Source organism: Etheostoma cragini, chromosome 24 (genome assembly GCF_013103735.1).
Source record: "Etheostoma cragini isolate CJK2018 chromosome 24, CSU_Ecrag_1.0, whole genome shotgun sequence".
NCBI lineage: Eukaryota > Metazoa > Chordata > Actinopteri > Perciformes > Percidae > Etheostoma > Etheostoma cragini.
Genome location: NC_048430.1, coordinates 7,926,544 through 7,953,744, shown reverse-complemented (window position 1 = coordinate 7,953,744; position 27,201 = coordinate 7,926,544). Strand labels below are relative to the sequence as shown.

Sequence of the window (27,201 nt, the reverse complement as noted above, 5' to 3'; positions counted from 1 at the left end):
TCACTCCTTGTGGTTATTTATGGCCTGGTATGTGCCGTGCTGAGCAGAGGGCTCGTGCTTTAGTGATGTGTGGATGCCGCCGGCCCCTTCTCCGATTGCACCAGCAGACATCACAGATAATTATAGATTCACCACGGTCAAGACGCGGCACTGTCACGCTCCATTACGGTCAGGGTGATGAAAGAGAGACTGGGTGGGAGTGGGGGATGGGGCGGTGAATGTTTCAGTTGTGTGTTGTCTGTTAGTGTGTATTTTCACACTTATGTGGGGTTAGTTTTAATGGCTGTTCTGGCTGCTTTTGAGCATCGCTCAGTGAGTCATATAGCCAGTCAGTTCTGTCACTTTAAGATATCACGCTGAGAGATCAGACCAACCAGAAACCAGAGTAGTGCTGTGTCACAAGTCTAGACTACCCTATTGACGTCAGTCTCTGGCGTGTAGCTACTGATAAGCATACTGTTAGGCATCTAAAGGCAAGATAAGCAATTTGATGGATGCTCTGAGAAAGCAGCATATCGGTCACCTGTGGTATTTTAAGCTTCTTTTACAATAGGAGATCATTGTCGTATCGTGACGCAGGAGCATGAACATCCCAGTCGTGACTTGCAATTACTCAGAAAAACACTTGAAAGGTCACCTTTTGAAGTAGTGGTTTCCAACATTTGGGTCAGTAGCCCATAAGGGCTTGCAAGACAAATCTGTGGGATTGCAATGGGATTTACAGGAAGGGAGAGCAGAAAATATTCAATAAGTTTTCAAAAACCTACAGACTTATGCATCCTGTGGTCAGGGTTTGCCAGTAGACATTGTTTCATGTTAGGGGTCACATGCCAAAACCGATCTGAGATGCTTTTCCAGGTCTGTGCTGATGTTTACTTTGTTTTGTGTAAGTGACATGACGTTACAGTACACGTAACAGTGTGTGCTTGAACAGTTTTATTGTATAGGGGAAGTAGGGAACGTTGAGGATGCATCGATGTGAGTAAGAGGGTGAAAGGAGGAGGAGGAAGTTGTTGGGTTAAGCTGGTATTGGAAGCCGGGAAGCGGGAGAGTCTTTGGTATTCTGTCACCCAAGCCAATAATGATCCCTAGACCGTAGCTGGAGAAGAGAGGTGTGCAGAGAATTGAAAATCAGAGTGGCAGACAGGAGGGAGGAGAGGGGGGATGACAGAGAGGGATGAGGTGGAAAGGTAAATGGGTTAACCTAGTATGAGTAGGCTTGACAGGAAGTTGTTGTTGAGACACTGGTCCCGAACCAAGTTATCTTCATTTGGTTTAGCTGATGTTGGAACCCGATCTGTACAGTATATGCTATATGCATATATGCATATATGCATATATGCAGTATTCAAACCAGTACATGCTTTTACTATTTTTAACCGGTTTCCACTTTAACCCATTTTCATGTGAATTCAGAAAAGCTGTTTGCATTCTTTAGAGACTGTTGAGAGAGATTGTTAGGCGTAGAACTTTTCAGTAATGTTAACAGTCTGATTTAGGTTTCGGGATTACAGCAAACTGTTGCACTAGTCTCTAGTCTAAAGCACTTAAAGTAGCACACTCAACTTGAACTTGTTGTTTTTCAAAAGTATCCTGCAAATTAGTATTGCATTTACATAAAGTTGAAGAAAGATTAAAAAAGAAAAGTCAGATTTGAAGCAGGGGCCAAGACACAAAATATCCAGATTTCTTCTTTTTTTTACACCTAGTGTGGGTTAAGCACCCAAAAATACTGGATCCTACATTAGTGATTTTTACACCATATCAATTGGATGAAAAATCATCAGGTCAATTAAATACAGCACTGAAATCCACCCTTCCTGTTGGAGAATGCTGTTCAGATGCCATCATTTGTTAGAGAAGTCGTCTTCCAGCAGCATGGACCCCCCACATGAATGCCAAATGGTCTGCTACATCACCTAAAAGTAGACTGACAAGTTGACAGATAGGGTTCAGTCCTACTGTACAGGACATTCAGCTCATAATAACTTGCCACCAGAATGTGGTAAGCATTTGATATTCTTTTTCATAAGAGGGTCGTAGTAAATGCCCATGCCGAGCCATAATCACATTCATTTTTAGATGGCAGTGATGCATGGCGTTGATATGAATACTAGTTTTTCTTAAGTCATGTAATGCTACAGTGTTATTGTCACCTCCAGCTCCAAGGTTTATGAGCACTTTGCTGTCTGAAATAGATCAACTTCTCTTTGACTGGTGTCCCTGTAACTGTCCCATTGTCTCGTAATGTATGTGCAGTCGAAGCATATCCTTAATGGTGTATCACACACGATGTCTGATTGTACTCGACTTTCAAAACTCCAAGCGGAGTGACGGACAGAGGACAGCAAGGTCGTTCAGTTTCTGTGTAGCAGTGTGTTCATCCTGCAGCTAAAACTGGGGGGGCAGGCTCTTTGAAAGTGGGTGCAAGGGGGAAAGTACAGTACAACTGAAGGGGTTGTACTATGCAAGACTGGAAATAGACTGCTGTGGTTGACTGTCAGTGTGCGGGAGGACTGGGGAAGACAGGGAGAGGACAAAAAAGACAGACGCGGGCTAAGGAAGATAACGTTTAATGGTCCGGCAGCAGTCTTAAGACGGCACATCCTTGTTTGACCAATTACTCATTTCATGCTGCAGAGGAAGCCATTTTCACACCAAGTGAAGATAAAACTGGGGGAAATGAGGAAGTTTCCTTGTTTTTAACTGGTGTGTCCCAATGGAAAAGACTTGTTGGAAGACTTGTACACGGTGGTGAAGTTCTCTCGGGCAGAAGTAGCCACCTAGTCGGTTTTTGAAAGGAACACACAAAGGAAGACAAGAGCTATGTTGCGGAAGGAGCTGCTTGATGCACGGAAAGCTTTGAGGAGCGCAAGGGAAGGTGTGAGTGGGCCGAGAAGCAAAAAGCAGAGAGGTGAGTGGGAGATTTTATCAATTCGAAACATGCAGGCCTACAATAAAAGTTTGTTGAGGATCCTTTCAACACGTTGAAGTAAGAGAAGGAGCTCACTGTTGCAGGCAATTTATAAAATGCATACTCACCTAAGCGGAAGAGCTGGAATAGAAAGGAAAACAAGGTAATACACTTGAGGCCGCTATTGCTGCTGCTTGATTGGATTTAGTTTGTGACTTCTTTGTCTTGCCTTGCTCTACAAAGCCCCAGCTATACATGGATAACACCTTTTACTGCAGGCTTGACTTGAAGGTACAACAACCTTGTTTGCGATAGTGCAAGTGTGGTGTGTAAATTGCTGCCCATAAACACTCACGTTATGTTGTTTTCACTGTAAATTTGAACTGGATCACATTTGAAAAACTTAAAAATGGTAGTGATAATGATCACTGGCCTGTCCTTTTTTCCGCATGCGCCAGCCAGGAACCAGCATATACAATAAAAAAATTTTCCAGAAGATATCTAGTTTTGTCCAACCAGGTCCCCACCGTGATCCACATGTAAACAAAGGGATCGGCCCACCCCCTAGGTCCCCAGAACAAGATTTGAAATCAGACTCCCAAAACTGATTGCCGGATGTATAAATACATGGACTACCACTAGACGAAGACTTTGTTAATGCTTTTAAAGTTTTGTTTACATTGGGAATATGTCAAACAGAATTAAAACAAGCCCAACAAGAGGTACAGTATAATGTAGATAAGATGTTTTATTAAATGAAACTGCAATATACATCTAAAATGCAAAGTACCTACCATTTGTTTGGTCTTTTAATGAAACAACTAAAATGAAAAAAAATTGCATTTTTACTAGGGCTATAAATGGGATATTTAATAGTTTTATATTCTACAAATGGGCTACAGTTAAGCCTTGAACCCATTTATGTGCTCAGTCAGTGTTGGTTTAATAGATCATATCATGGCATTCCTGCTCTCACCATTTCTTATCGACCCAGCTCTCTTGTCTGGATTGTGAACGGCTTACATCGGCATACTGGAGCAGGGATAATCTATAGCTGCTCGATGATTTCACATTCTTTAAATATTCCGTTCAAGTGGATTGAGGAGACGGTGCAAACAATTAGGTTTTCTGTTCTCATGAGGCAGCTGAGGCAATATGTGGGGTAAAGCCACCGTTGTTTCCCTGGTGTTTGTCTGGCAAAGGGTGTGTTTGTGTTCCATCTCGCTGGTACACAGTCATTCACAGGAGTCCTCTGGGATTTGGTGAGGATTAGGTGGTAGGATCAGGTTGCAGTTTGACTGTCAACATTAGCCACTGTCATCTGGGATTTCCGAACCACCTCAGCATTTGAACTGAATCAACATACCCCCACTCACCTTTGCCTCTGAAAGGAATTGAGGGAAAATTCAAGAACGAGCTTTATTAAAATGTTCTTTTTTTGGTAAACCGCTGCCAAAAGTGGTGCAAACGATCTACTTGGTTGATGCTTAGGGCTTATATTACAAATGTAGTGTGCAGGGACACAACTTCAAATGTATTCAGGTAAAATGGCAGGTTTTCTTCACACATTTGTCTTTTTAATGCAGACCTTTCAATAATTAACACAGGTGCTGGCCCTGAGAGCAGAAACCACCTGAGGGTAATGTGTGAGTGTGATGTGGACATAAATCTAAGGCCTAATGTACAGCCAAGATGTTTTTGTTGGATACCACCAGTAGAGGTAGAAATCACCAGAGGCCCCATGATGCGCTATTATCACAATACTTATGTCACGATGTGATATTATTGTGATTTTGTTTTTAAACATGTTGCAATATTCTGCTTAATTTGCAATGTATTACCTTTTCCAACTTCACATTATGTCGTCAAAGGAAAACTTTTTTCACTCCTGTTTTATCAAAAACCATAAATTTATACTCAACTGCATAATCTAGTGGACTGAAAAAGTGATTGATTTTATTTTTCTACTTCCAAAAAGTTAATTCTCATGTGTAATTTATATAATATTGATCAACACTACCCATGTATCAATACAGTATTTCCACAGAAAATCCCAATACTAGGATTTTTAGCATGGATTTGTATTTTGTCCCTAATTTTAAAATGTTGCCAACATTATACATAAACGATGCAGAACAACTGTATAACATGGAGTTAATATACTAAATTAAACATTCCGGTGGGGAATGTTGTAGCCTAGAAATATATCATCGTTAGACCCTTGGACCCTATTACCAGGCCCACGTAGGATAGCTCCACAAAATCACCAGTTTTTTAGCTTGAGGCATTGACCTATACAGTGAAGTAATAATACAAATAATCTTGGTGTTTATGGATGCTGGCTTTCCAAATTCAATTTGAATATGACTTCATAATCAGGTTCAGAAGCAGGTTTTTCTTGGAGGATTCTTTAGTGCAGCACTTTGATGTTTCACAGTCCAGTTCCGAATGTAATGTATTCATACATTATATAGTTGGGTTTGACAAAAACAGCAGCGGATTCTGTTATCCCGTTGCAGAGAGACCGTGCTGCTGATAGAGCTGCCTGCCTGGAAGGCATCCATCAGGGCCGCTCCACAGAAAGCAGCCTCTGTCACAAAATCAATGGGCTTCCGTGAAGTCTGCTTACTCTATTGTTGTTTTAAGATAATTAAACTATGGTGTGTTTTGAATTGCACGTTTCCAAAATGTTTTTAACGCTCATTTGATGTCTACACATTCTCCATCTGTGTTTAGCTCGCAAAAGCCAAATTCTGCAGCCGTCAAGCAGGCTGGTACAACAGAGGCAATGCATGTGTTTTTTTTGCACAGGCATGTCCCATAAATGTTTGACGTCAATAATGACGATTGACCTAGGTCCAAGTCTGTGTAATGTACAACTGCAGGTTTAAGCAGTGCAGAGGACAATGTGGCCTCCTGAGCCATCAAACATAAGCCGATTCGGAGTAAGATAAATGACATGCACCAATAAAATCAAATTATCTTTTCATAAAGGCTGATATTTCATGACATTCCAGCCATAGATTGGTTGAAGTGGAGTCGTCGTGGCTTTTAGTGAACATAAGAAAACCAACCTCACGAGAGATATTTCCAACAAATGGAAGCCTAGCGACCGTATCTGGCCTCTCATTGGATGCTGTTCATGGTATCTTGTGTTATGATGGGCTTGTTGATCCCGAGGCGTTTGAACTGTTACTTGGGGGTGTATCCCATATCACGCATAAAGCACTGGTATTGATTTCTGCACTTTCTGTTGGAGCGAATGCCTCTCACTGGTGATTGATGGAGGAGGAGTGCGAGGCGTTCGAGGGTTGAAGAGAGGGAGGTTTGTTAAAATAACAATTGAAAACTGCCATCCAGTACACCCAGGTTGGTCTTTAGAGGATGACTATTTAAATTTGAATCTAGTTTGGGATGTTGTTAGGATAGAAAGATTCCACTAGTAGCTGGATAATAATAATCAAATGAATAGAAAAGGAAGAAAGAGAGTTAATGACCAGAATCGAAACCATTCGCTAAGAAACTCCTGATTCATGGCAGGAGTAAATCTTGCATATTGATTCTGTGTTTACAAGGCCATAAACAGTAACATACCTCTCGTAAGTCTGCAGTCGGGGATAGAAGAGCTGTGCTGATGTGTGGACAGGGATCCTGGGTTCTAATTTGGGACGAGATCTGAGTCAGACTATAATTATTTTTGGATTCATTTGATGGAGGAGGTGTGGGGAGGACAGATGTGTCTGAAAGAACAACTAACGTGTGTCACAATGTGTTTTAGAGAGAGAGAGAGAGAGGTTTGAAGGAGGAAGAAGGTAGATTGTGGAAAGCATTTGCTCAACCAATCAGACATCCTGTCTTTGTCTGATTTACACAGGGCTCTGGAAATGGATATACACATTACATCAGCAATGGTTAAGGGAGACAAAAATATCTGGGTTTCCTATTGTTGGACATTTTGCTGTAAATGTTCCTCATTTAATAGACCGTAATCCATGACGAAAATGTGATTTTGAGGTTGAACTGGGGCTGCTGCTTGTTGTGTGCCTGAAATAAGAAACATGCATTATGCTGTAATCCAGTAGGGGGAACATGTTAGCTCTTTTAGTCCAAATAGCCCTCGGCTGTGGTAACCTTACCCTATCACTGGTTAAAGCTCACAGGCACGGAATATAGATACATCATTTATGGCTTGTGGCTTTTGCTGAGGACTACTACCTTCCTTATAGAGGAAAACAAATAGAGCAAGAGAATAGACTGAGAGGTAGAGGGTGAAAGAACAATGTCAGGATTTGGATTTGTTTGTAGTCAGGTTGTACATATTTATTAGAAAACTGAAATATTACACTCCCCCCCTCAGATAGATTAATGTCAAGCCACTTTAACCCCCTTTCCTATGATCTATTCCCCTTCCTCTAGCTTACTGTTTCTCCCGTGCTTTGCCTCCACCCTCATGAATCATTCCCCACCAACCTTGTGTCTTGCTCTCGCCTCCACTCTCTGCTCTCTATCTCTCCTCTTTGTCTATCTTCTTCTCTCTCTCTGACTCTTTCTTTGCCTCAGTCTTGCGCTCTGTCGCTCTCGTCTTTCGCTCGTGATGCTCGGGAAAAAAAGTCAACATGCTCTGTTGAAGCCAGTGTTTTTTTCCCTCATTTTTTCCTCCTCCTTTACCTCCTTTTCTTCTTATTCACCATTCTCATCACTGCAATCAAGACCAACACACCCTTTATGCTCAGGCTTCCAACCCCCACCCCCTCTTGTGCTGAGTGCGCTCTCGATTGAGGCAGAACGGGCAGAGGGGTGGGGGGGAGTTGGACTAACCAGCTGAGAATTGCCCCTCTGAAGGCAACGTCTACGTCAGAGAGGGACGCTGTTCACATCAGCGGATACACACTCCGACACAAAGACACCTGGCTCCGGCTTATTTGCATCCTCTCGCTTTCTCCCCATCTTGCTGCCAGACTGGAGAGTAAACACACCCACGCACGCACGGCAGCTCAATTCGGTGTTGAATCTTGATTATTATTATTTTATGCCGCACCCTGGGCATATTTGGTTTGGTTAAATTGGTTTTGGGGTTTTTTGTGAGCTCATGCCACAGGTAATTTTGCACGCTTAACAGGAAGCACTACTGGAAAACATGAAGAAAATCTGGTCCAAGAAGAGATTTCAGGTGAGTTTGCTTCTTTTATGGAAGATAACTGCATTTCATGATTGTGTTATTAATCCATATCTGGGTCTTTTTTTCGTAGATATTAGTAGATGTTTTACATCTTGGGATGTCATGCCACACCCTTTACCTGATAATGAGATGCAAATGTGTCAATTTGTAACATAACTGTGGTAAAAGAAACATTTTAAGAATGCAGTGTAGTGAATGCATTGATTACAACCTAACACCACTATTGTAGCCATTTAGTTCAGTTGGGGGGGAAAGCTAAAAGAGCGAAAGTATGGATAGGAGAGGTGATGTTTGCAGTTCTCCACATTCTATTATCGGTCCAAGGGCAAGTCAGGACAACGTAACAAAGAAAGTCAGCTCAGGAAAACACGTTGCCGGGTAAAAAAAGAAATGTATTTCAGCACAGTATAAGCAATGAATATCACCTTTTAGAACCGTCACATTGGAACACTTAAAGTGGCACAACAACCTACTTTCCATCTTCAAACCACCCAAATTTCTGCTCCACATTCTGTGTTGTCAATTGTGTATCGTGCGCTGGAAGTCGTGAAAGTGGAATTCCTATAGCAGGCTTCACCAATTTGAAGCAGAAGAAAAGTGTGTCAGTAGGCTACACTCCATGGAGACATGAGAATCAGGGCAGCCAGTCCGAATGGCTACAAAGTGAGCAAAGCGCAGGGTAAAGCTGATTTCTGAGCGTCGCTTTGCCTCCTCTGAATTCTGCATCACTATCAAACCCTTTGGACATGTTCTTTTGCATCCAGCGGCAGATGGGTGACAAATTATGCTGGCATGATTTGGATTATACCCTTAAATTATGTTTGCCAAAAGCATCCTTTTCAAAAGGATGCCGTTTGTGGCTGGCGTTCGCTGATATGATTGCCTAGAGGCCATAACAATGGAAATCACGACAACGATGGAAGCTTCTAGTGGAGTCAAACGGCAACAGGCAACAGTTGATCACATTGCTTGACACAAAAAACATTAACCAATGGGGAGTGCGCAGCAAACGTGGGGGGGGGGGGAAATGAGTGTGAAATGAGTCATTTCAACTTCACACTTTTGCTACTTTGGCTTTCCATCTGCTGCAAGTAGTGAGTCATTCTGAGGAGCTCTCCTTGGTGCTGATTGACAAGACTGTCCAAGAAAAGGTTTTAGCAACTGCTTTATCAGCAGCCAGGGACACTCACTGAAACGTGGCCTGGACAGTTCGTGAGACATTTATCATTTTATACATGCATCTTGCTTATAGCTACGGCTGGGCGAGGATTCACTATTCTCGTTGATCTCACCAGAATCGAATCCTGATACGATCGTAGCGTGTTTTACTTTTTTTTAGATGTCCGTTTTGTCTGAGGTGTTGCATAAGTGGAACACCTCTTTTATGAAAATCAGCTTTAACTTTAAGAACTTGTAATGGGCATGTTTTTTTTACCAGTTTGTGACAACTGATGAGGACCGTTAAAAAAGCTTCAGAATCATGTTGACCTTTTTTTTTGTCACACATACTGTTCCCAAGCAATGTACCACTAGATGCCCATTATGATATCTGATGTCTATTGCCGTACAGTTTCCATACAGTCAACTCTATAGGTTTTCACATTGTATGCACTATAAGATATTATCACTATACCTTTTGGAGACGATTTCTTCATACACAACGTTGATTTCAAACCCAGCTTGTTGAAAGTATCCACACGTTGTGCTTCTTAGAGTTAAGGATGTGACAATAACAATACTTTGGGCTTAAAGGGACCTTTTCCATTTGCACTCTAGTGCTGTGTTTGCTGTTAAATAATGCATTGTACTTTGTATCTTGTTTCAGAGAACTGGGCATTCCACACGGACATTTGGCAGATTTACCCATGGTGTGTTGTCAGTATAAGCTTTACACTAATTCTATTATGCTGTGGTCCATGCTTTTCTGTTACAAAGCTAAAACTAATGTAGCCTTATGATTTTCTCAGGCCTCTTTTTGTTAGTTTGAGCCTTCAACAGCATGTGCTTCACTTTGAGTTATTCCTGTAATAACTCTTTTATATTTATGAAAGTTGCTGCTGTAGAACATTTATACTGCTTTAGTGTATGTATCTGTTTTTACTGCTTGACTGCTTACAACCAGAGTGGGTTTTATTAATGTGCATCCACCCCCACGAAGCACTATTTTTTGTAATTGCGTTGTTGCCTCTCTGCATAAAAGCCTCGAGTGAATAATACGTGGCCTCGATGGTTTATGGTATGATACTTGGCAATATTTGCACTCTCTGATCCAAGCCAAACCAGAGGCTTGCCGTACTCAACTCCAAATCATATTTATATTACGAAACAAGCCATACGCTGTGAAATACACCCCCCCCCCCCCCCCCCCCCCCCCCCCCCCCCCCCCCCCAACCATAATTACCTTGCTGAGTCAATTTCCCTCGCCCATGGTGTGCAAGCTATTTAACTTAATTTGACACAGATGGGTGGATCTACATACCCACACCCAGGAGAACACACACATGCTGCTTGCAGTCTAATGAGTTAATGGTCATTGTTCGTGGCTTTCTATCATCAGGCAGACCTTCTAGAAGGATCTAATCAGGATCCGACTTGATGTGAGGCACTATGAGGTGCAACCTATTTTGTGGTTGTCATCCTCCTCCTTCACGAGCTCTCTAACCAGTAAACATATCTGTCAGCCACGCAGCAGTTTGGCTGGTGATTTTAGACTCTAATGGGTACGAAGAGGATTGGTCGTGTGGGTGAGAGAGATGCTGGTTTCCATAGTAACGGTGCTCTCCCGTCTGCCCTCTCTTGCTGCCACTATGGAAGTGAAGTTTTCCGCTCCTGCCGAAAGCAAAGCTATGGTAAACCTGCCTGTCTTGATTCATTTTCTGCCCCCCTTCTTCTTTTCTTTTTCTTCCCATCTGCCCATCCGTCCCTCCTTTACTTCATGTGTTTGATGTGATCTCAGCCACAGAGATGTGGGTCTACATTGTTTGCTGTGACTTTATTGTATCTGTGATTTCCTCTTCCCTTCAATGTGTCTTCTGTTCTTGATATTTTGGATTAACTTCCTCGAGAATTCTGTACTGCATAATATTTTATTTGTCTACACCCATATTCATTTCTTCCTTCTGCTTTTAAATGTACCATTTATAAAATCAAGAGCAAAATCAAATGGATGTTCTCCCTGTCTTTCTTTTAGTTGGCACGTATTAAATTGTTGTGGTTTCTGTGACTGTATCTCTATATTTATTATAGCATTTTCTAAAGGGTTTCCTTCACTGCTGCACAGCACTATCTTGTTTTGAGTTGTTTCACGTATATTGGTCCTTTGAAAAGGTTACCCGTTTATCATTGCATCATTTTGACCTTTAGTCACATTTTAGTTTTAATTCGGAGATGATGTGAAAATCAATACCTTCTTTTCTGTCATCATATGCATTTGCTTAATATTCTGTGCTATTCTAACGCTTCATTGAATTGTAAATCTACTTAGGTTAAGCGGGACTGGGGTTAAGGAAGGTGTAAGTAATATGATTTTTAAATCAAAGTAAAAAATGAACAGAACAGTGAAGGAATATAAGCTCACTCTGCTGTTTTCTTACCATTGTCAAACTGCGTTCCAGACCTGAGGAGAGTGCACCTATGCATTCTGCTCTTCTCCAGCCAAGTATATTTATAAGCCAGAGCTGGCTTCATGTCACGGTTGAGCCTCAACCAATTACATTGCACTCTGGGGGCCCCCTCCACGGCTCTTTTCAAGGCCCCATCAAACCCTGTGCTGCTAAGTAGAAGTGAAATGTCATTTACACCGAGATTCTATTGTTTTCAGCCGCCTCTTCTCCTCCACATTAATTTCTCTTTTCTGGATTTTCTTCCTCTCACATCTGTTTTTTTTATTCTTTCTTCTCTTTATTTCAGACTCTGAGAACACAGAGGATGAGACCACAGAACCTCAGATGGAAACAAAAGAAGGTCCCGGGAGGCACCAAGACAAGGCCGGACGGAGAGGACCTCCAGGTATTTAATGAAAAAAAATCTTGCCTACATTAGCTCTTTAAAACTGACATTTCAGCTGTTTTTCTTTTTCAATTTATATTTTAATAGTTGCAAAAGATGTGAGGCGTGCACCCTAGACATATTCTGTAGCTCTTTAAACCTTCATGAGGTGAGAGTCAAATGATTTACTGCCGCACCAACGTTGCTGCCAAAAACACGCTTCTACGAAATTATGATTCAATGTGGTTTATCGATTTAATGGAAGGCTGTTATCCACTTGGCCCAAGACGTGCGTTGGATAAAATCCGAAATGCAAGAATACACGAATCCCCAATGGTGTGATGCAGCAAAGTGACACACTGCCCTAGTTTCAGCATGGAACCTGTCTCAGGTCTGGATCTCACTGTGTGGCTCCACAGGGAACATGCAGCAAATAAAGCTGAGACTGTTTTCTGCTAGATGAAGGTGATTGAAGCTAATGGCACCAATTATATTACTATATTGCGTATTCATGCTTTGCCAATTTTATTCAATTAGGATATAGATGGAGAGCATCAAGTTTAGATAGTGCTGTGTGTCTCAGGGCTGCACGTTTATGTAATTTATCTTTAAACAAGCAAGAGAAAAACATTTACTTCTTCCAGCTTCTCCAATGTAAAGCTCTGCTGCTTTTCTATGTTTTGTATATTTGTTTTATATATTTGTGTTGAGTTTTTTTACAGTTTTGTTGGTCAAACCTGGGGAACTGTGACAGCCATTATTAGTCTAAGTTTAGTCTTGCTTCACCAGACCCTCCAGTCCACACAGAAGGCTGTGTGGACTAGCCAGACCCGCTGCGGATGCGGGTCTGGCTAGTCCACACAGCCTTCTGGGATAGGAGAAAAACGTGCTCTGGTTTATTGGCATTTCTTTAAACCAATCACGATCGCCATGGGCGGCGCTAAGCGCCAGGCAGAGTCACGGTGCCTCTGCAAAATAGTCTCAGGAAGGAACTTGTATTGGTGGAACATTTGTATGTTCAGTCAGTAACAGAAAACTTAGATTGGACAGATAATCTAGCTAGCATCCACAAGAGTTTAAAATTCCAACACAAGGAAATCAAAGGTAATGGACATATGGCCGGAAAAAATGAAATCCGCCGGAATTTCCGGTGGAAAGTTGTGGATAAAGACTGAGCAAAGTTCAATGTTGTTCAACTCGGATATACAAAATTGCATTTTCTGCCAACAGAAGCAAAGTTGCCTCGGAGTGTCTTGTATTAAAAAAATAGAGGAGTCATTGTTTCTGGCGTGTGTCCCATCAACCCATTTAGTCTAATATGAAGCTAAATCTTATTAAGCCTAAAGGTAGCTTTTCATTTTTGACAAGAAGAAGGCCAAAGAAATGTTTATCTACCCGCTCATGATCAGGCAAAGAGAACTAATTTTGTTGAGTGGCAGGCAATACCCAATTACAACCTAATGAGCCTTTCTTTCTGTTAGCATTGCACGGCTATCAGGATTCCTGAGAGAGTATTTACTCAGTTTGCTGAAGTGGTGTTGGTTCGACTGGTGTCGTAGAACCTGCGTGCCCTCAGCACCCGTTCCTAATCAGGCAACGGGATGTCTGAATATAGATCAGAAATATTCACACCCTTCTCCTCCACCAGGAAGACATTTTAGATTCTTCCGTCGCTTGTACACAGTGTTTGCACTTTCTAAGCTTTCGTGTTGGCGGGCTGACTACGGCTTCATCAAGTCCCACCAGAGACAATCAACAGACAAAAGAAAATACAGGGGGGGGACTAGGTGATACATCATTTGTTCTCTTCAAGGAACCGATTCTGGCTGCCTCAGCGGCTTACAAACACTAGAATGCGATGTTAACAAGAGGCTTTGTCTTCCTAAATGATGCATTTCTGCAGAAGAATCAGTTGTGCGTCACTTCAGACGGGCCTCGTTCGGATCCAGTGGACAATGTGTGAGCAGGATTGTTTGTGAAAATGACAATCTCCATTAGCGTCAAACCACAGCACTAAAAGCCTGTTCTGCTTCCAAGTAAAACGAGAGCTTCCGCAACACCTAACAGATGCGTTTTAGTGTGTAATGTGTTCTGAAAAGATTTCTCATTTGGTTTTCTGCTTTTAGAGTTAGTGAGAGGTTGTTTTCTGATTGTGGCGCTGAGTCAGTCCCATTTGGGATTGCAGTAGGAGTCCGTCGTTTAATATCCCCCGACACATCGCTGTCTCAAGGTTTCCGTCGTTAACGGAAGATGCTGACTGCTCTTTCTTTTCGCTGCCAATGCACTCTTGTCTCTGTTGCTCATCACTAAAATGTCAGTCATTACCTGATTTGCGACGGGGGAGGATCTCTTTAAGTGGTGCACGCTCCACAACGTCGCCCTTACACGTTCTGTTTCATTTCCTGTTTCCAAACGATCAATAGACTCTATATCCACCTCGCCCTTTTCAATGCTTGATGATGTTCCTGCACTCCACTTTACATCAGAACCGTTTCCTACCAGCAGATTCTTGCTCTTTGTATTGCTGAATCTTTCAGTTAATTGATGAATCTTTCTTTAGATGCTTTTGTGCAAAATATAAGCCATGATTACCCCTGCTTTAGGATTTTATGCTTACATTTTTTTCTTAAGATAACGGTCTAAAGAAGAAAGTTTAGAAATGAAAGCGCTTCCACCAGAATGTAAGAGTGTTTCAATGGTATTACATTTGCAAAAGGTTTGACATTTAACAAAAACGGACTTAAAAGATTAATACACATGATCTATCCCTCCACAATTTATTCAAAAATCTGACAATTAACTCCCCTTTCAATTAACACTATTTTTTTTTCTGGTGTTGAAGTTGATATCTTTCTCCTCCATCCATCTCTCTTAAAGCATAACTGGTGATATTCTATGAGGGCGGAAGCATCCATGAATTGATTCTGCTATCCCAGCCCTGCCTGTGTAGCCAAAGCCTGATTATAACACTCCACAAAGCCACACTGTTGCACTGATGTTCCGTACTTAATTAATTTAACAATGAACACAGGCACTGCAGTTTATCTTAGTCAAACCCAAATACTCACTAGACCACCAAATGTGCATTAATCAACCTCTTAGATTAGTCCCACAGAAATGCTCCAATATCTCCTGTTTGTCTAATGTTCACTAAAAACCACTTGTTAAATAAAAGCTGGGTGTTTCGTTTAATTACTGAGTCTCTCTCTCTCTATCTCTCTCTCTTTCTCTCCCCTCCCCCCAGTTGAGGGAGGCGGGATGATGGACTATAACCCAGACGCTTCAGATCGCAGAGCCACCCTACCTGGTGCCTATGACCCTGTAGTGGAGCGAGAGCTCCGCGCTCTGGGCTCCCGCCCTCCTGGGCCCCACTTGGACCCAAACCCTGCCAGGCAAGCCCTTGGTGGGGCTCCCGCTGAGGGGGCTCCCCCTGTCCGTCACCTGGGTGTGGAACCGCTGATCCGGGCATCTCACGCTAACCTGGCACGGCCTGTTCAAGGGTCAGAGGAAAGTGTTTCTGTAGGCAGCGACTACTATGGGAGCATGTTCAGCCTCTACAGAGGGAGGACATTTTCTATGCCACTATAGCACATGGCATTTTATTTGTAGGAACAAAAAAGACTGGCCACAGACCCCAAATTGCGAGGAAAACCAAAACATAAGACAACACGAGACATTACATCCTCCATAGACCCAACTCGCAAAAATTGTACTCCACATGTAATCCAATTTACAAAAGCTATTCTTTTTTTTTTTACTCTTATTTCTTATATTTGAGCTTTTTTTCATACAGTGTTTTTACTTCCCATTTTTATTTTGATGTCACACTTTCCTCGGACTCGGTTTTTATTGCTGTGAGTGTGGTTTGGCTTATCTAACAATGATTACAGGTCTTAAAAAAATATCATTGGTAATATTTCTCAGAGCCGTTAGAGAGGAAACAATGGGACAATCTGCTAACGTATTATTCAGCACTTTTGAAAACTGTGATTACTCTTTTTACCCACTGCATGTTTTCTAGAGCCACCCCTCACTTTTGGATTAACACCGTATCTTTATAGGTCTGCTGTGGCATGCATGGGTTGCTGGCTTTGATCGGAGCTAATATTAGCATGAATGTTCTCACAAATTAATGATCATGTTATTCACAGCTTCTTTTTAGGCATGTTGTTTTTGTGTTTGAAGTTAAAGCAGGGGTATTTTTTCTTGCCTTTTGTAAGAGTTCATGTTGTAAATCTGCAATATTGTTGCTGCTAAATGCTTATCATTTCCAATTATTAGTGTTTTAGGTTGTCTTCCACTTCACCACACTTAGATTAAGTTCTTAAGATTGTGTGAAATCTTAACGTGGGCAACATTATTTTATACCTTTATGTGCCATTTCATTATACACTGTCTGACGTGCTGGTCTCTGAAAATGAGGCGCAAAGAGCACAGACAAAACACAAGGAACTTACTGTTGAATATGAAAAAATCAGACAAATTGACACAAATGGACTTTCATCTGCTTCTTTAATGCTTTTCCAACACCTTCGGCAGCTGCACTAGAGCTCTAACTTCACACCTCAATTTTCCCACAATCCTCATCCCTCTAGGAGTCAAACTGCTGACAGATCACAGGGGCTTTCCTCCCCTGTCCCCCTGTCTTCTCCCCAGCCACTTCCCAGTTCACACAATAACATCCGTACCCAAGACCAAGACCCAGATGAAACCAAACCTTCAGATCCCCAATCATCAAAGACAGACCAGGCTTCAAGTGTTAACAGTGTTGTTATGACACCCAAACTGGCTCGTGCCGGGCCCAAGATCTTTGACAAGGTCTGTGCTTTTGAGGAGCGAACGGCTAGCGTGGATCTGTCAGGAAGAGTCAGATCTGGGTCAGGATCTAGATCTGGACGAGCAGGTTCCTGTGACTCAGACAACAGCAAAAAGGAAACAGGAGGCCTCAGCAAAGGGGAGGACCGAATCCTCCAGGGCGCAGCCCAGAAGCGAGTAGCGTTCAAGCAACGGGCCTCTTCTTTGGAGGACAAGACAAGCTACTCCCAGAGAGTCGTGAGCTACCAGAGCAAGTTTGCCGAAGAGCTCCAGAGGATCAAGAAACTTGTGGGGAAACCGAGCCTGAAAAAGGCGTATTCCACCGAGCAGCTGTCTCAGAAAGAGAGGCTGACCACGGGGAAAATAGAGCCCATTCCTCCCCAAGTGGTTAAGAAGTTGGAAGCAAGGGAGCGAGCCCTAGAGGACAAAAACGTTGGGGAGCGGGGAGGGGACAGCAGATTACCGATTTCTCCACAGGTCCAAGGCAAAGGTCTGGGGAATCAATGGAACAATCGTGAAAAGATGACACAGCCAGATTCCCAGGGGAAACCAGTGGATACCTCATCAGGAGGAAGCACAGGAAAAGTCTCTGTTACCATGGAGACGGCACCAGTTCACCAGTTACCAGGGCAACCATTGCCAACAGCCACAAGGACAAGCCTCAGCAGGTTTGTAGGAGATTATTTTTACTGATGAATGTGCGTGTTTTTAGAATATATGTTTTTCTTTGGTATTTTTCTTTGTAGGATTAGTTATTTGTCGACAAATTTGAACTGGACACAAAATTGAAATTCATTTAACACTTTTTTAAATATTTAGTTCACACTTGTCAGTATTAAATAACATTGTTTTTTTTGTTTTTTTATCTTTGCACACCCTACACAGCTCTCCGGCAGCTGACAAAGACGCACGTGTTGCCCTGTCTCAAAAATCCTCATCCCCCACCAGAGATCTGGGGATGGATTCAAATAGGGAGTCCGAGAAGGAGAAGGAAGCAGACCATAGATCACCAAGCCCAAATGGCAAGAGAGCAATAACCATGAGGGAACCAGGGTCCCAGTTCCCATCCAAGCCCCCGAGGCTCACCCCATCACCCACTCCTTCAATCAGCCCTCTCCTAAAAAGGAGGAAGGCGGAAGCGGGGCGGACGCCTCCAACCTTGAAAGTCAACGTCCCCACCATCCTGGTGGAAGGTGAACCCATGGAGACGGAATGTGCTGCAGACAGGAGCCACGAGAGACGCAGGACCAGGAAGAAAGAAGGGAAAGTTCGCAAGAGCAAACAAGGCCGTCAACCCAAGTCATCAGAGGAAGGTAGGGTTAGAGTTACATATTTTAAGAGGATTGTTGATGATTGTCTTTGTAAAAATCTAGATTAAGCCAAAACTAGCAGAAGACACCACCGATGTTTAAGCCAATGTACAACTGCGTAATGATGCAGATGACTTAATGGTCACAAGCTGCTGGCTCCCAAAATACTTGGACTGCACCAAAAGCAATGACAAAACTTCTCTCAAGATGAGTGAAACTATTTTGTCTTTTGTCTTTCTAGGTGGTTTTTATTATTTTTAGGGTTATAGAGAAGTATATTTTGGGGTATGTTTGGCTTTATCGGCAGGTCTCCCATGGCAATTTGAGTGGCTGCTGGTTGCATGACCAACCTGGACTCAACCAAACCCAAAATGTCACTTTCAAAGTGTTACATTTAGATATCCAATGTCCATCTTTTTCTGGATTTAGTGGGCCCAACGTATGATCCACTTTCCTTTCAAAATCTGCTTTTCTATTAACATAAGTGAGTCGTGTCCAACCTTCTGTAAGGTTGGGATCCTGCAAGATTCATTTGTGGGGTTATGAGATGATAAACTATCTAGGAAAGAAGAAAAGCTGTTTGCTAAATACTAAATACACATTTCTTTTCTAATATTTGTCTAACATTTGCTTAGTAAGGGTTAGTTATGGTCGGGGTTAAGTCTTTGGCTTATTTAAGATTATTTAAATTGAACACTAAGGCAGTAAAAACAACAGCTTTTAGCTTGAAGGGCCCACAGCTTATCACAATGTCATGTTTGTTTATGGATCTTTGGGGACTTTTTTAAGATTTTAAGGGTCACAAGTCAAAAAGGTTGGGAGAGCTGAGCCTGTGTATACCTGCTGTAAAATAAAAACACTTTAGTAAATCAAATTAACACATTATCCCTCAAAACAGCAACGACAGAGTGTTCACTTCGAACAAATTTGGATTTAAACTGAACAGAAGAGTAGAACATGTAATCATCATGTTTATATATGTGATTGTGTCTGTATATAAATCATATACACAGACTTGCCACAGGGCTCAGCCTCATTGATAGAACTCATTTCCACATAGGCCGTTAATGACTACTTTTGGGGCTTGACCCATTTCTGAAATCAGGCAGTCCCACATAAACCTGAGCTGTTGTTTTCAGGGGACTCATCCGATGACTCGTACCTGTCTGCTGATGAGGATCCAGCGGAGGGCCCGAGGTTTGAGAGGACTCTTGGGGACACCAAGGGATCCAGCGGCTCTGAGGTCACACTGACATGCATCGTCACGGGGAGTCCGTCCCCTACAGGTACGACTGAGAACACACGTTATGGATTACAATGGCTCATTTAGTTTTTTTGTGTCATTTTCTATTTTGTCTCTTTCTATGTATGTTATGTTTTTGTTTCTTTATTTTGGACAAAAAGGATTAAAAGTATATTATGAAAAATAAGTTTAAAAAGTCAATACAATACTACAACTCTGAAATACATTCTAGGTGACAATAAGATTTTAAATATTAGATTTGTTGCACCAAGTACTGTAGCTGAATACAGTTATTTAGCTAACATTTACTTGATTTATGAATTACTTTTTTAAGATAACCAGCAGTTTTGCATTTTTTAATTCATATTTTTCATAGTACCAGGTTTCCTGAAAAGAAAAAGCAGTCATTGGTGTTTTTTTTATAATATTATACTATATACTATTTTTAGGGGAAATTGTTGCTGGTTAAAATCCATCTTTAAAAAAAAATCTAGGTCCTTTTTAGTGAAAACCTGTATAAGGCAAAACTAATGAGCTTTATTCATTCCTTCTCTTTGTAAGGTGGATTGGGCTGGATCCATTTTCTTTGTGGGAGGTTTTATTATATCTGTCATCAGTGTGAATGTGTTTTTCTCTGCTTTCTCAGTGACGTGGAGGAAGAATAATGTGGAGATACGAAGCGATGCCTTCCATGTGGTTAGGGCTGAGGGTAAGAGGCACAGTCTGGTGATAAAGCAGTTGAGGCCGAACAACGCAGGGTCGTACTGCACCACAGCTGTCAACGCGGCGGGCAGAGCGTCCTGCAGCGCTACGCTCTCTATCCAATCAGGTGAGACCGAGACGGAAGACGCGTAAAGGGATTTGCTGTTAGATTTGGCGCTATTCACAAACACAAATTCAAATGAAGACGGAGACGTTGAGACACATGGAAACAACGCTGTGCTTGAAATACATGAACACGTGAACTCACACACACAAAATGGCTTTAACCCACTGCCAGTCCTCCTCTGCCTGACATTCGGTCTTAATGACTACAAAGGCCCAATAGAGCTCACCATCCCGCCCGGGGCTCCTTGCAGCGATAGTTGCCATGACAACCCATTAATTCTTAAAGGCACTGAGCTCCCCCCCGATGCGGACTCAAAACACAGACCTGCCCCATCACACAAAGGTCTCCCGAGTCTTAAAGGCAGGCATGGCATTCAGAGTAGGGAGTAAACAAAATCAATATGCCTTTTGGAAAAGGTTTCCGTTGAAAGATGTGCCCGCGGTGGATGTGTGTTTATATTGTAAGCTGTTTGTGAAAAGCTTGTACCGCTCCCAGAGTTTTAATTCAGTTCATGTAAATGCAACCTGCACTTCCCCAGTTTTGTCAACAAATGTGAGCCTTACACGCGTACTGTCTCAGCAGCAGCACTGGGCCTGTGTTGCCATATTAGGCCGGTGGAGTCTAACTTGCGGGAGTATTTTTAGCCACCCTCTCTCTTGTTCTCTCGGGTAATTGCAGTCTGCTTTATGTCCCTGTGTGAGATTACTGCCGCAATCATGGGAGTTTTTCATCTCGATCTAGATTTCATGCTTCAGGGCTTGGAGTTGGAGTTGTCTAAATGTGCTGGGAGAACGCGTGAGTTTTTTGGCAGGGCAAGCAAACAAAGAGGACTAGGCTGCAAAGCATTTCAAAACTCCATGTGGGGAAGGAGATTAACACTGTATTCTGGGCATCTCTGCATAAAATATCAAAAAAGTTTCCAGCTGGTTACACAATACCATCAGCCACTATAGTAAATATTTAAAATCTTTAGTGAACCTACACAATATATAACTTTCCAGATGCTATTGTGTGAGATTCAGGATGTGAGGAATGTTGGAGACTATGGACGTAACTGTGACGGGAAGCAGAGGAGAGAATAGAGGAAGGTTAGCTGGCTGGGACTGTGTAGCAGTTGTGTAACAGTTGGCAGGTTTGTGTAAATACTCCCAGGACTTATACCCTGGTGCACAGACGCCGCTCAGAGATGTGACTCTAGGTAGGTTATTTGGTTATTTTACCTCTTTAATGTTAGCGGGATGACAGTTCTTTAAAATACCTACCTATCTAAGTTGTCACAAATTGTGTTTTTCTGGAGGGAATCGCTTAATTTGAATGTATAATTTCCGTAAGTCTGTTCTTACATAGGTTTATATGGATTTTCTTGCATCTGTGCATGTGGACAGGCCTGTCTTCATCCATTCCGCTGTTGTTTTCTCCTCAGAAGAAGACATGTCTTTATTCAAAGATGTTATTCATTTTCAGTTGTTACAGTGTTATCTGCTCATGCCAGATGTCTGAGGTTTAGGTTTTATTTTAGAGAAAGTGAAAAGCACAGACAAAAAGAATCCGACAAGGCAGGAAGAGAAAGACAGAGAACTCTAAGGAGAGGTGCTGTAGGGTGGCAGCGTTTTGTACTTCTCTATCCAGCTGTGAATTAATTCTGAGTTCAGTAGAAGCTGCAAGGAGTCCAGACACAGTGTCTGCTCTGGAATGCCATGGGAATAAGCGAATGATTGGGTCAGGAATTAAGGGATTAATTCATTATCTGTTCAGTTACGGTCACTTCAGAGAGGTCTCCACGGTGCGTGTGTGTGTGTGTGTGTGTGTGTGTGTGTGTGTGTGTGTGCGCGTGCGTGTGCGTGCGTGTGCATGTCTGTGTGTGTATGTGTGTGTTCACTTAAGGCCACTTCAGAGAGGTCTCTATGTTGTGTGTGTTTGTGCGCGCACTTGTGTGTGTGCTTGTGTGCGCTTGAGTGTATGCGGTCGTGTGTGTGCCTGTGTGTACAGAGAGGTCTCTACGCTGTGTGTGTGTGTGTGTGTGTGTGTACTTGTGGCCCACTCATCTCTTAAATCACCGCTCTATGTTGCCAACTGCTCATCTTGGCAAAGACAGGCATCTCCAGAAAAGCAAGGACCAAACATTAGAGCCCTGACAGATTGTTGCTGTCTAAAGGTTTAACGGGCTGCCCTTGTGCCATGTTAACCATATTTCAAAGAAATTTGCACTTAATTATCCAAACTAAGAGGTGTGCAAATCAGAATTGACTTTTTCACGGACACAGAAGTAAAGGTGAATTAGATGAAGCTGGTGTTTGCTTGAAAGTCTGTTATACTTATGGCAAGTATCGCTCTCGTTTTTTTTCTTCCAGAGGCAACCCGCATGCAATGTGGGAAACCAGCCAGGGCCTTTGAAGTCACTAGTCCGACCCAACCAGATGAGGAGCACCTGAGCCCGCAGGAGGAGGCGATGGAGCTCGGGGACTCACCTGCTCCGAGTAAAAGAGTCCACTTCAAAGAACCTCCCTCATTTCAGGTAGGAGAGTCTCAGAAGAAAATTGTAGATTTAGTTTTTCAAATCTGTTCTTTAGCACTGACTGTCTATCAACATTATGGATACCGGTTTGCCACAAAACTGTGCTCATTTACCCAGTACCAACCCAAAGCAGCACGCTACATCTAACTCCTTCATCGAACCATTGTATGAAAGAAAGGAAGAGGTTGATAAATGAAGTCAGTTAAAGGACAATTTTAGAAATTCATGCTTGAAATTTGAAGGAAAATTATCATAAACATCGCTAGATGAATGGATGGATGGATGGATGGATGGCCCATTTGCTCAAAAAGTGACTCAAACCCTTTCAATTCTGTTCAGATTCAGTTCTGATGATTGATAAATAGACTTATTGTTTCAGCTCTAAATTAAATTTTGGTCTGCTAGTCTGATTGGGAACATCACCAAACCTTAAAAGCCTTTATGTATAAGTATATTGTAATCCTTTAAAAGGTGGCACCGTGGGACCAGGAGGTAACTCAAGGTCAGGATGTTGTCATATCAGCAAAGGTGGAAGGGCAGCCCAAACCCATGGTTTACTGGTAAGACATCTTTCCTAAAAGCTTCATTGCAGACAAACATCTTCCTAGATACCTGCATCTATTGTCAAGGTCACTTACTGTTACCCTGTCACCACTGTGACGGCCACTTTATATTGACCCAGGTTGAAGGACGGAGTCACGGTGAAGACAGCGGGGCGCTTTGCTGTGCAAGAGACGGACGACGGCACCAGTGAAATAAAAATCAGCTCAGCTCAGTGGTCAGACGCGGGGCTTTACACCTGCAAGATCATCAACACGTACGGATCCAAGCAAGTGGAGTGCAGAGTGGTGGTCAGAGGTGGGTAGTGATGAATAAACTGGATCTTGTCTAGTTTAATTTAGTCTCGCAATTCCAGACCTTCCTCCACAGCGCTGCAGAGGTTCATCGGTTCAAAAGTTGTTTTAGTCGTGCAACAGAAAACTCAGATTGGATAGATAGTCTGGCTAGCTGTCTGGATTTACCCTGCCGAGATCTGAGGAGCAGTTAACCATAGCCCTCAGAAATCCACTGGAGTTTAAAGTTACACCACAAAGAAAGAGAAAGGTTACAGACATCCAGACAAAGAGAAAGACATCCAGCGGAAGGGAGCAATCCCAGAAGTGGAACGTTGTGGATATAGACTACATTTAATATTATTATTGCAACAAATATCTTATCATACGTTTTTTGTTGCTTCTGACTATGCTTGTACCAGAGCCTGCAGCCCAAACAGCACTGGAAATCACCCGGCAGGCAGAGGATGTGGCGGTGAGGGCTGGAGAGTCGGCCATGTTCGAGTGTCACATTACGGGGCCTCTAGACGTCGATGTGGACTGGCTCTCGAACGGGAAGCTGATCCAGCCAGCGCTGCTCAACTGCAAAATGCACTTTGATGGCAAGAGGTGTGTTGTAAAATATCTTTTGGTGATGTTTACCATACATTTTCAACTCTTTTCTTCTTTATTTTGTTAGTTTGAATTTTAATTGTAAGAAATTGTAAATAACATTTCGTAAAATGTCTGTAAAGTTGTATCCTGCTGTAAAATTAAATGTTGGATATTTTTAAAAGGCTGTTTGATATAATCTTACAGGTGCCGACTGCTGCTGAATTCAGTACACGAGGATGATAGTGGAACATACACTTGCAAGCTGAGCACTGCCAAAGGTGAACTACAAACACTGTAATCCCTGTTTAGGAGAAGTTATATATTCATATCTGCTCATATTTCTGCTAATAAGGTAATGTTTGTGTTTCTCTTAGTCTGTTGGTTTGTCTTTTTGTGAAATGACTTGAAAATATGTCTACAGATTTCAATATGTGGGTACAAATTAGGCTAAGTAATCTGGAATCAGCAACACTACTATGAATTGACCTCCAGAATTGGAGGACATTTTCCTGTATTCCTTGGTTCAAAACAAATCTATGGACATAAGCTGCATCAGTTTCTATCTTTTCTGCCATTTGACACTTTACCAGTCTCTACAAATTTGTTTTCCACACTTCACTTGATTTGAGACACAACATAATTTAATATTATCGTTACATTCATTCCATTGCCAAATGAGTTGATACAAAGCTAATACAATATCAGCTCCAGAAAACTCTCACTGTGTTTCCCAGTCTGGCCGTGTTTACAAAATGGTGTTGTCCGGCAACCTTTGCTCGCAGAAGCTCCGGTGATGCGTTTTACGTCACCGCTGAAAAAAGAACAACGCCAATGATTACACGGTGGTGTAATTACTTAGAATTCCTTATGGGGGTGACAGAAACTACACACAATAGCTTTAAAGCTAAAAGTACAAGGAGTAATTTAAACAATGTATAACTAAAGGATACATTAAGGATGCTCAAAAATGCCTCGGAAAGACTTGTTGCTAAGGAACGTGTCATTGCGTTTACAGAGGAGTTGACCTCAAACGCAAACCTTATGGTAACCCCATCCAAGGAGCCTCTGTTCACCCGTAAGCTGGACATCCTGGAAGTCATCGAAGGCCGCACGGCCCGGTTTGACTGTAAGGTGAGCGGATCACCTGCTCCTCGAGTCACCTGGATGCATTTTGGTAAGAATCTCCAGCGTTGGGTCTGATATTTGACATGTGTGGGTTTCCAGATAACTAACAGCTGTGAACTCTTCAGAGGAAATGCCTTGTCTGATTTTTGCTTCGTGCGCTTTCAGACACAAGAGTTGAGGAGAGCGATAACGTTCGCATCCTTCAAGAGGGGGGTCGTCACTCACTTGTCATCACCCATGTTAGCAGCGACACAGAAGGCTTCTACACAGCAGTCGCTCAAAACATGCATGGAAAGTCTGAATGCACCGCTGAGCTCTACATGCAAGAACCTCGCGCTGCCATCTCGTCTCACATGTAAGAGAAGTCATTCATATGGAAAACATCTCTTTGAGCCATTGTGTCATTTTAAAGGACTTTGAAAGGGGGTGGGGGGTAAAACCAAGCTGTCAGTATAAAAGTCAGAGGAGCCATTTTTTGGTTTCAAGGTCAAAGAAAAATGCTTCAGGAGGAAGGAAATCTTTCTAAAGAAGTGAAGGCACACGTCTAAAATGAAATAAACCCCTCAATTCTTCAGTGTGCATTCTCAGATTCTTCAAATTCCTTCCTCCAGGGCCAAGTTGGAGAAGATGCCATCCATCCCTGAGGAGCCTGAGGTGCTGGAGAGTGAGGTGGAAAAGAGGACCATGCCAGACTTTGTCAAACCTCTGGCGGATGTGGACGTGATTGAAGGCAAAGAGGCGCTGCTGAAATGCAAGGTGGCGGGCCTGCCCTACCCAACCATCACCTGGTACCACAACAGCAAGCGCATCGAGAGCAGCGAAGCGCGCAAAATGACCCAGTGTAAGCAAAGAACCAAAGTACAAACCAAGGGAAGCCATTTTTGGGGGAGCAATAGTAAATGAGAAAGTTATGTGTGTGTTCTTCAGACAGGGATGTCCACAGCATGGTCATTCGGAGCGCTTGTCACGCTCATGGGGGCGTCTACAAGGCCGTCATCTCCAATAAATTGGGCAAAGCAGCCTGCTATGCACATCTTTACGTCACAGGTACGGATGGAGGCTTAACGTTTGAGTTGAGAGAATGCAACATTTCCAATATCATATGTATGCATGATGTATAAATTTGTGTATTTATTTTGAATCAGATATTGTTCCTGAACCCCCTGATGGTCCTCCAGTGATGGAGGCCATCACAGGGAAAACTATAAGCCTCAGCTGGAAAAGACCAAAGAGGGTTGACCCTTCATTTGGTAGGTTCATTAGGGATTCTTTTTAGGCCTAAAATTTTGCACAATTTCTTTCTTTCACAAAAAAAGCTTAAATTAAATAAAACCGTCATAAAACCTTTTTTGGGTAAGCTATTTATAGCATGGGTGTCCAATATGTTTGCTGCTTTTCATTCTGAGATGTTTTAAGCCTCTTTTGGATTTTACACATCATCAGCACAGATCTAAAAAAATATATATATATTATTCATTCTGCACCTTAAAGCTTTTGTGCGTAACATTTTTAATTCATTCATTCTAGTATGAACGTCCGTAACATTGCCAAATGAGTTGCTACAAAGCTAATTAAGACTCCACAAATCAGCCCCAAAAAACTCTCTCTGTATTTCTCAGTATGTGCAGAAAATTGAAAATCGAGCAAACATCATGACCTGTTAATCCTCCGTTTCTACCTTGGCTACAAGCAACTGCTTGGAGGAGGGGGCGGGGGCGGGGACGGGTCCGCAATCATGAAAGGCTTGACAGTTTCCTTGTCATTACTTAGAACTCCTCATGGGCGAAACAGAAACTGTGCACGTTAGCTTTAATTACCTCACCGTGTGTTTTATCGTCCAGATTAACTAACCAAACA

The 27,201-nt window shown here is 42.4% G+C and overlaps 1 protein-coding gene across 12 annotated transcripts in view; it reads left to right on the top strand.

Annotated features, from left to right (window-relative positions):
- spega (striated muscle enriched protein kinase a) overlaps positions 1 to 27,201 on the top strand; it is a 49,036-nt gene that overhangs the window by 5,298 nt on the left and 16,537 nt on the right. For 3 of the 12 annotated variants that reach the window (XR_004655544.1, XM_034864271.1, XM_034864269.1), the window contains exons 3-20: positions 9,919 to 9,961; positions 10,908 to 10,942; positions 12,003 to 12,101; positions 15,325 to 15,472; positions 16,676 to 17,563; positions 17,766 to 18,208; positions 19,345 to 19,491; positions 20,095 to 20,277; positions 22,629 to 22,792; positions 23,264 to 23,352; positions 23,475 to 23,650; positions 24,048 to 24,234; positions 24,424 to 24,497; positions 25,235 to 25,393; positions 25,510 to 25,699; positions 25,956 to 26,185; positions 26,272 to 26,391; positions 26,490 to 26,594. Coding sequence is in view for 11 of the 12 variants with exons in the window: in XM_034864271.1 (XP_034720162.1) it covers positions 9,919 to 9,961; positions 10,908 to 10,942; positions 12,003 to 12,101; positions 15,325 to 15,472; positions 16,676 to 17,563; positions 17,766 to 18,208; positions 19,345 to 19,491; positions 20,095 to 20,277; positions 22,629 to 22,792; positions 23,264 to 23,352; positions 23,475 to 23,650; positions 24,048 to 24,234; positions 24,424 to 24,497; positions 25,235 to 25,393; positions 25,510 to 25,699; positions 25,956 to 26,185; positions 26,272 to 26,391; positions 26,490 to 26,594 (3,480 nt within the window). In the remaining variant the exon portion in view is untranslated. Of the gene's footprint in view, positions 1 to 2,488; positions 2,915 to 7,718; positions 8,085 to 9,918; positions 9,962 to 10,774; positions 10,943 to 12,002; positions 12,102 to 15,324; positions 15,473 to 16,675; positions 17,564 to 17,765; positions 18,209 to 19,344; positions 19,492 to 20,094; positions 20,278 to 22,628; positions 22,793 to 23,263; positions 23,353 to 23,474; positions 23,651 to 24,047; positions 24,235 to 24,423; positions 24,498 to 25,234; positions 25,394 to 25,509; positions 25,700 to 25,955; positions 26,186 to 26,271; positions 26,392 to 26,489; positions 26,595 to 27,201 lie in introns of those variants that run through there. The other 9 variants (XM_034864276.1, XM_034864280.1, XM_034864275.1 and 6 more) reach the window with 9 other exon arrangements.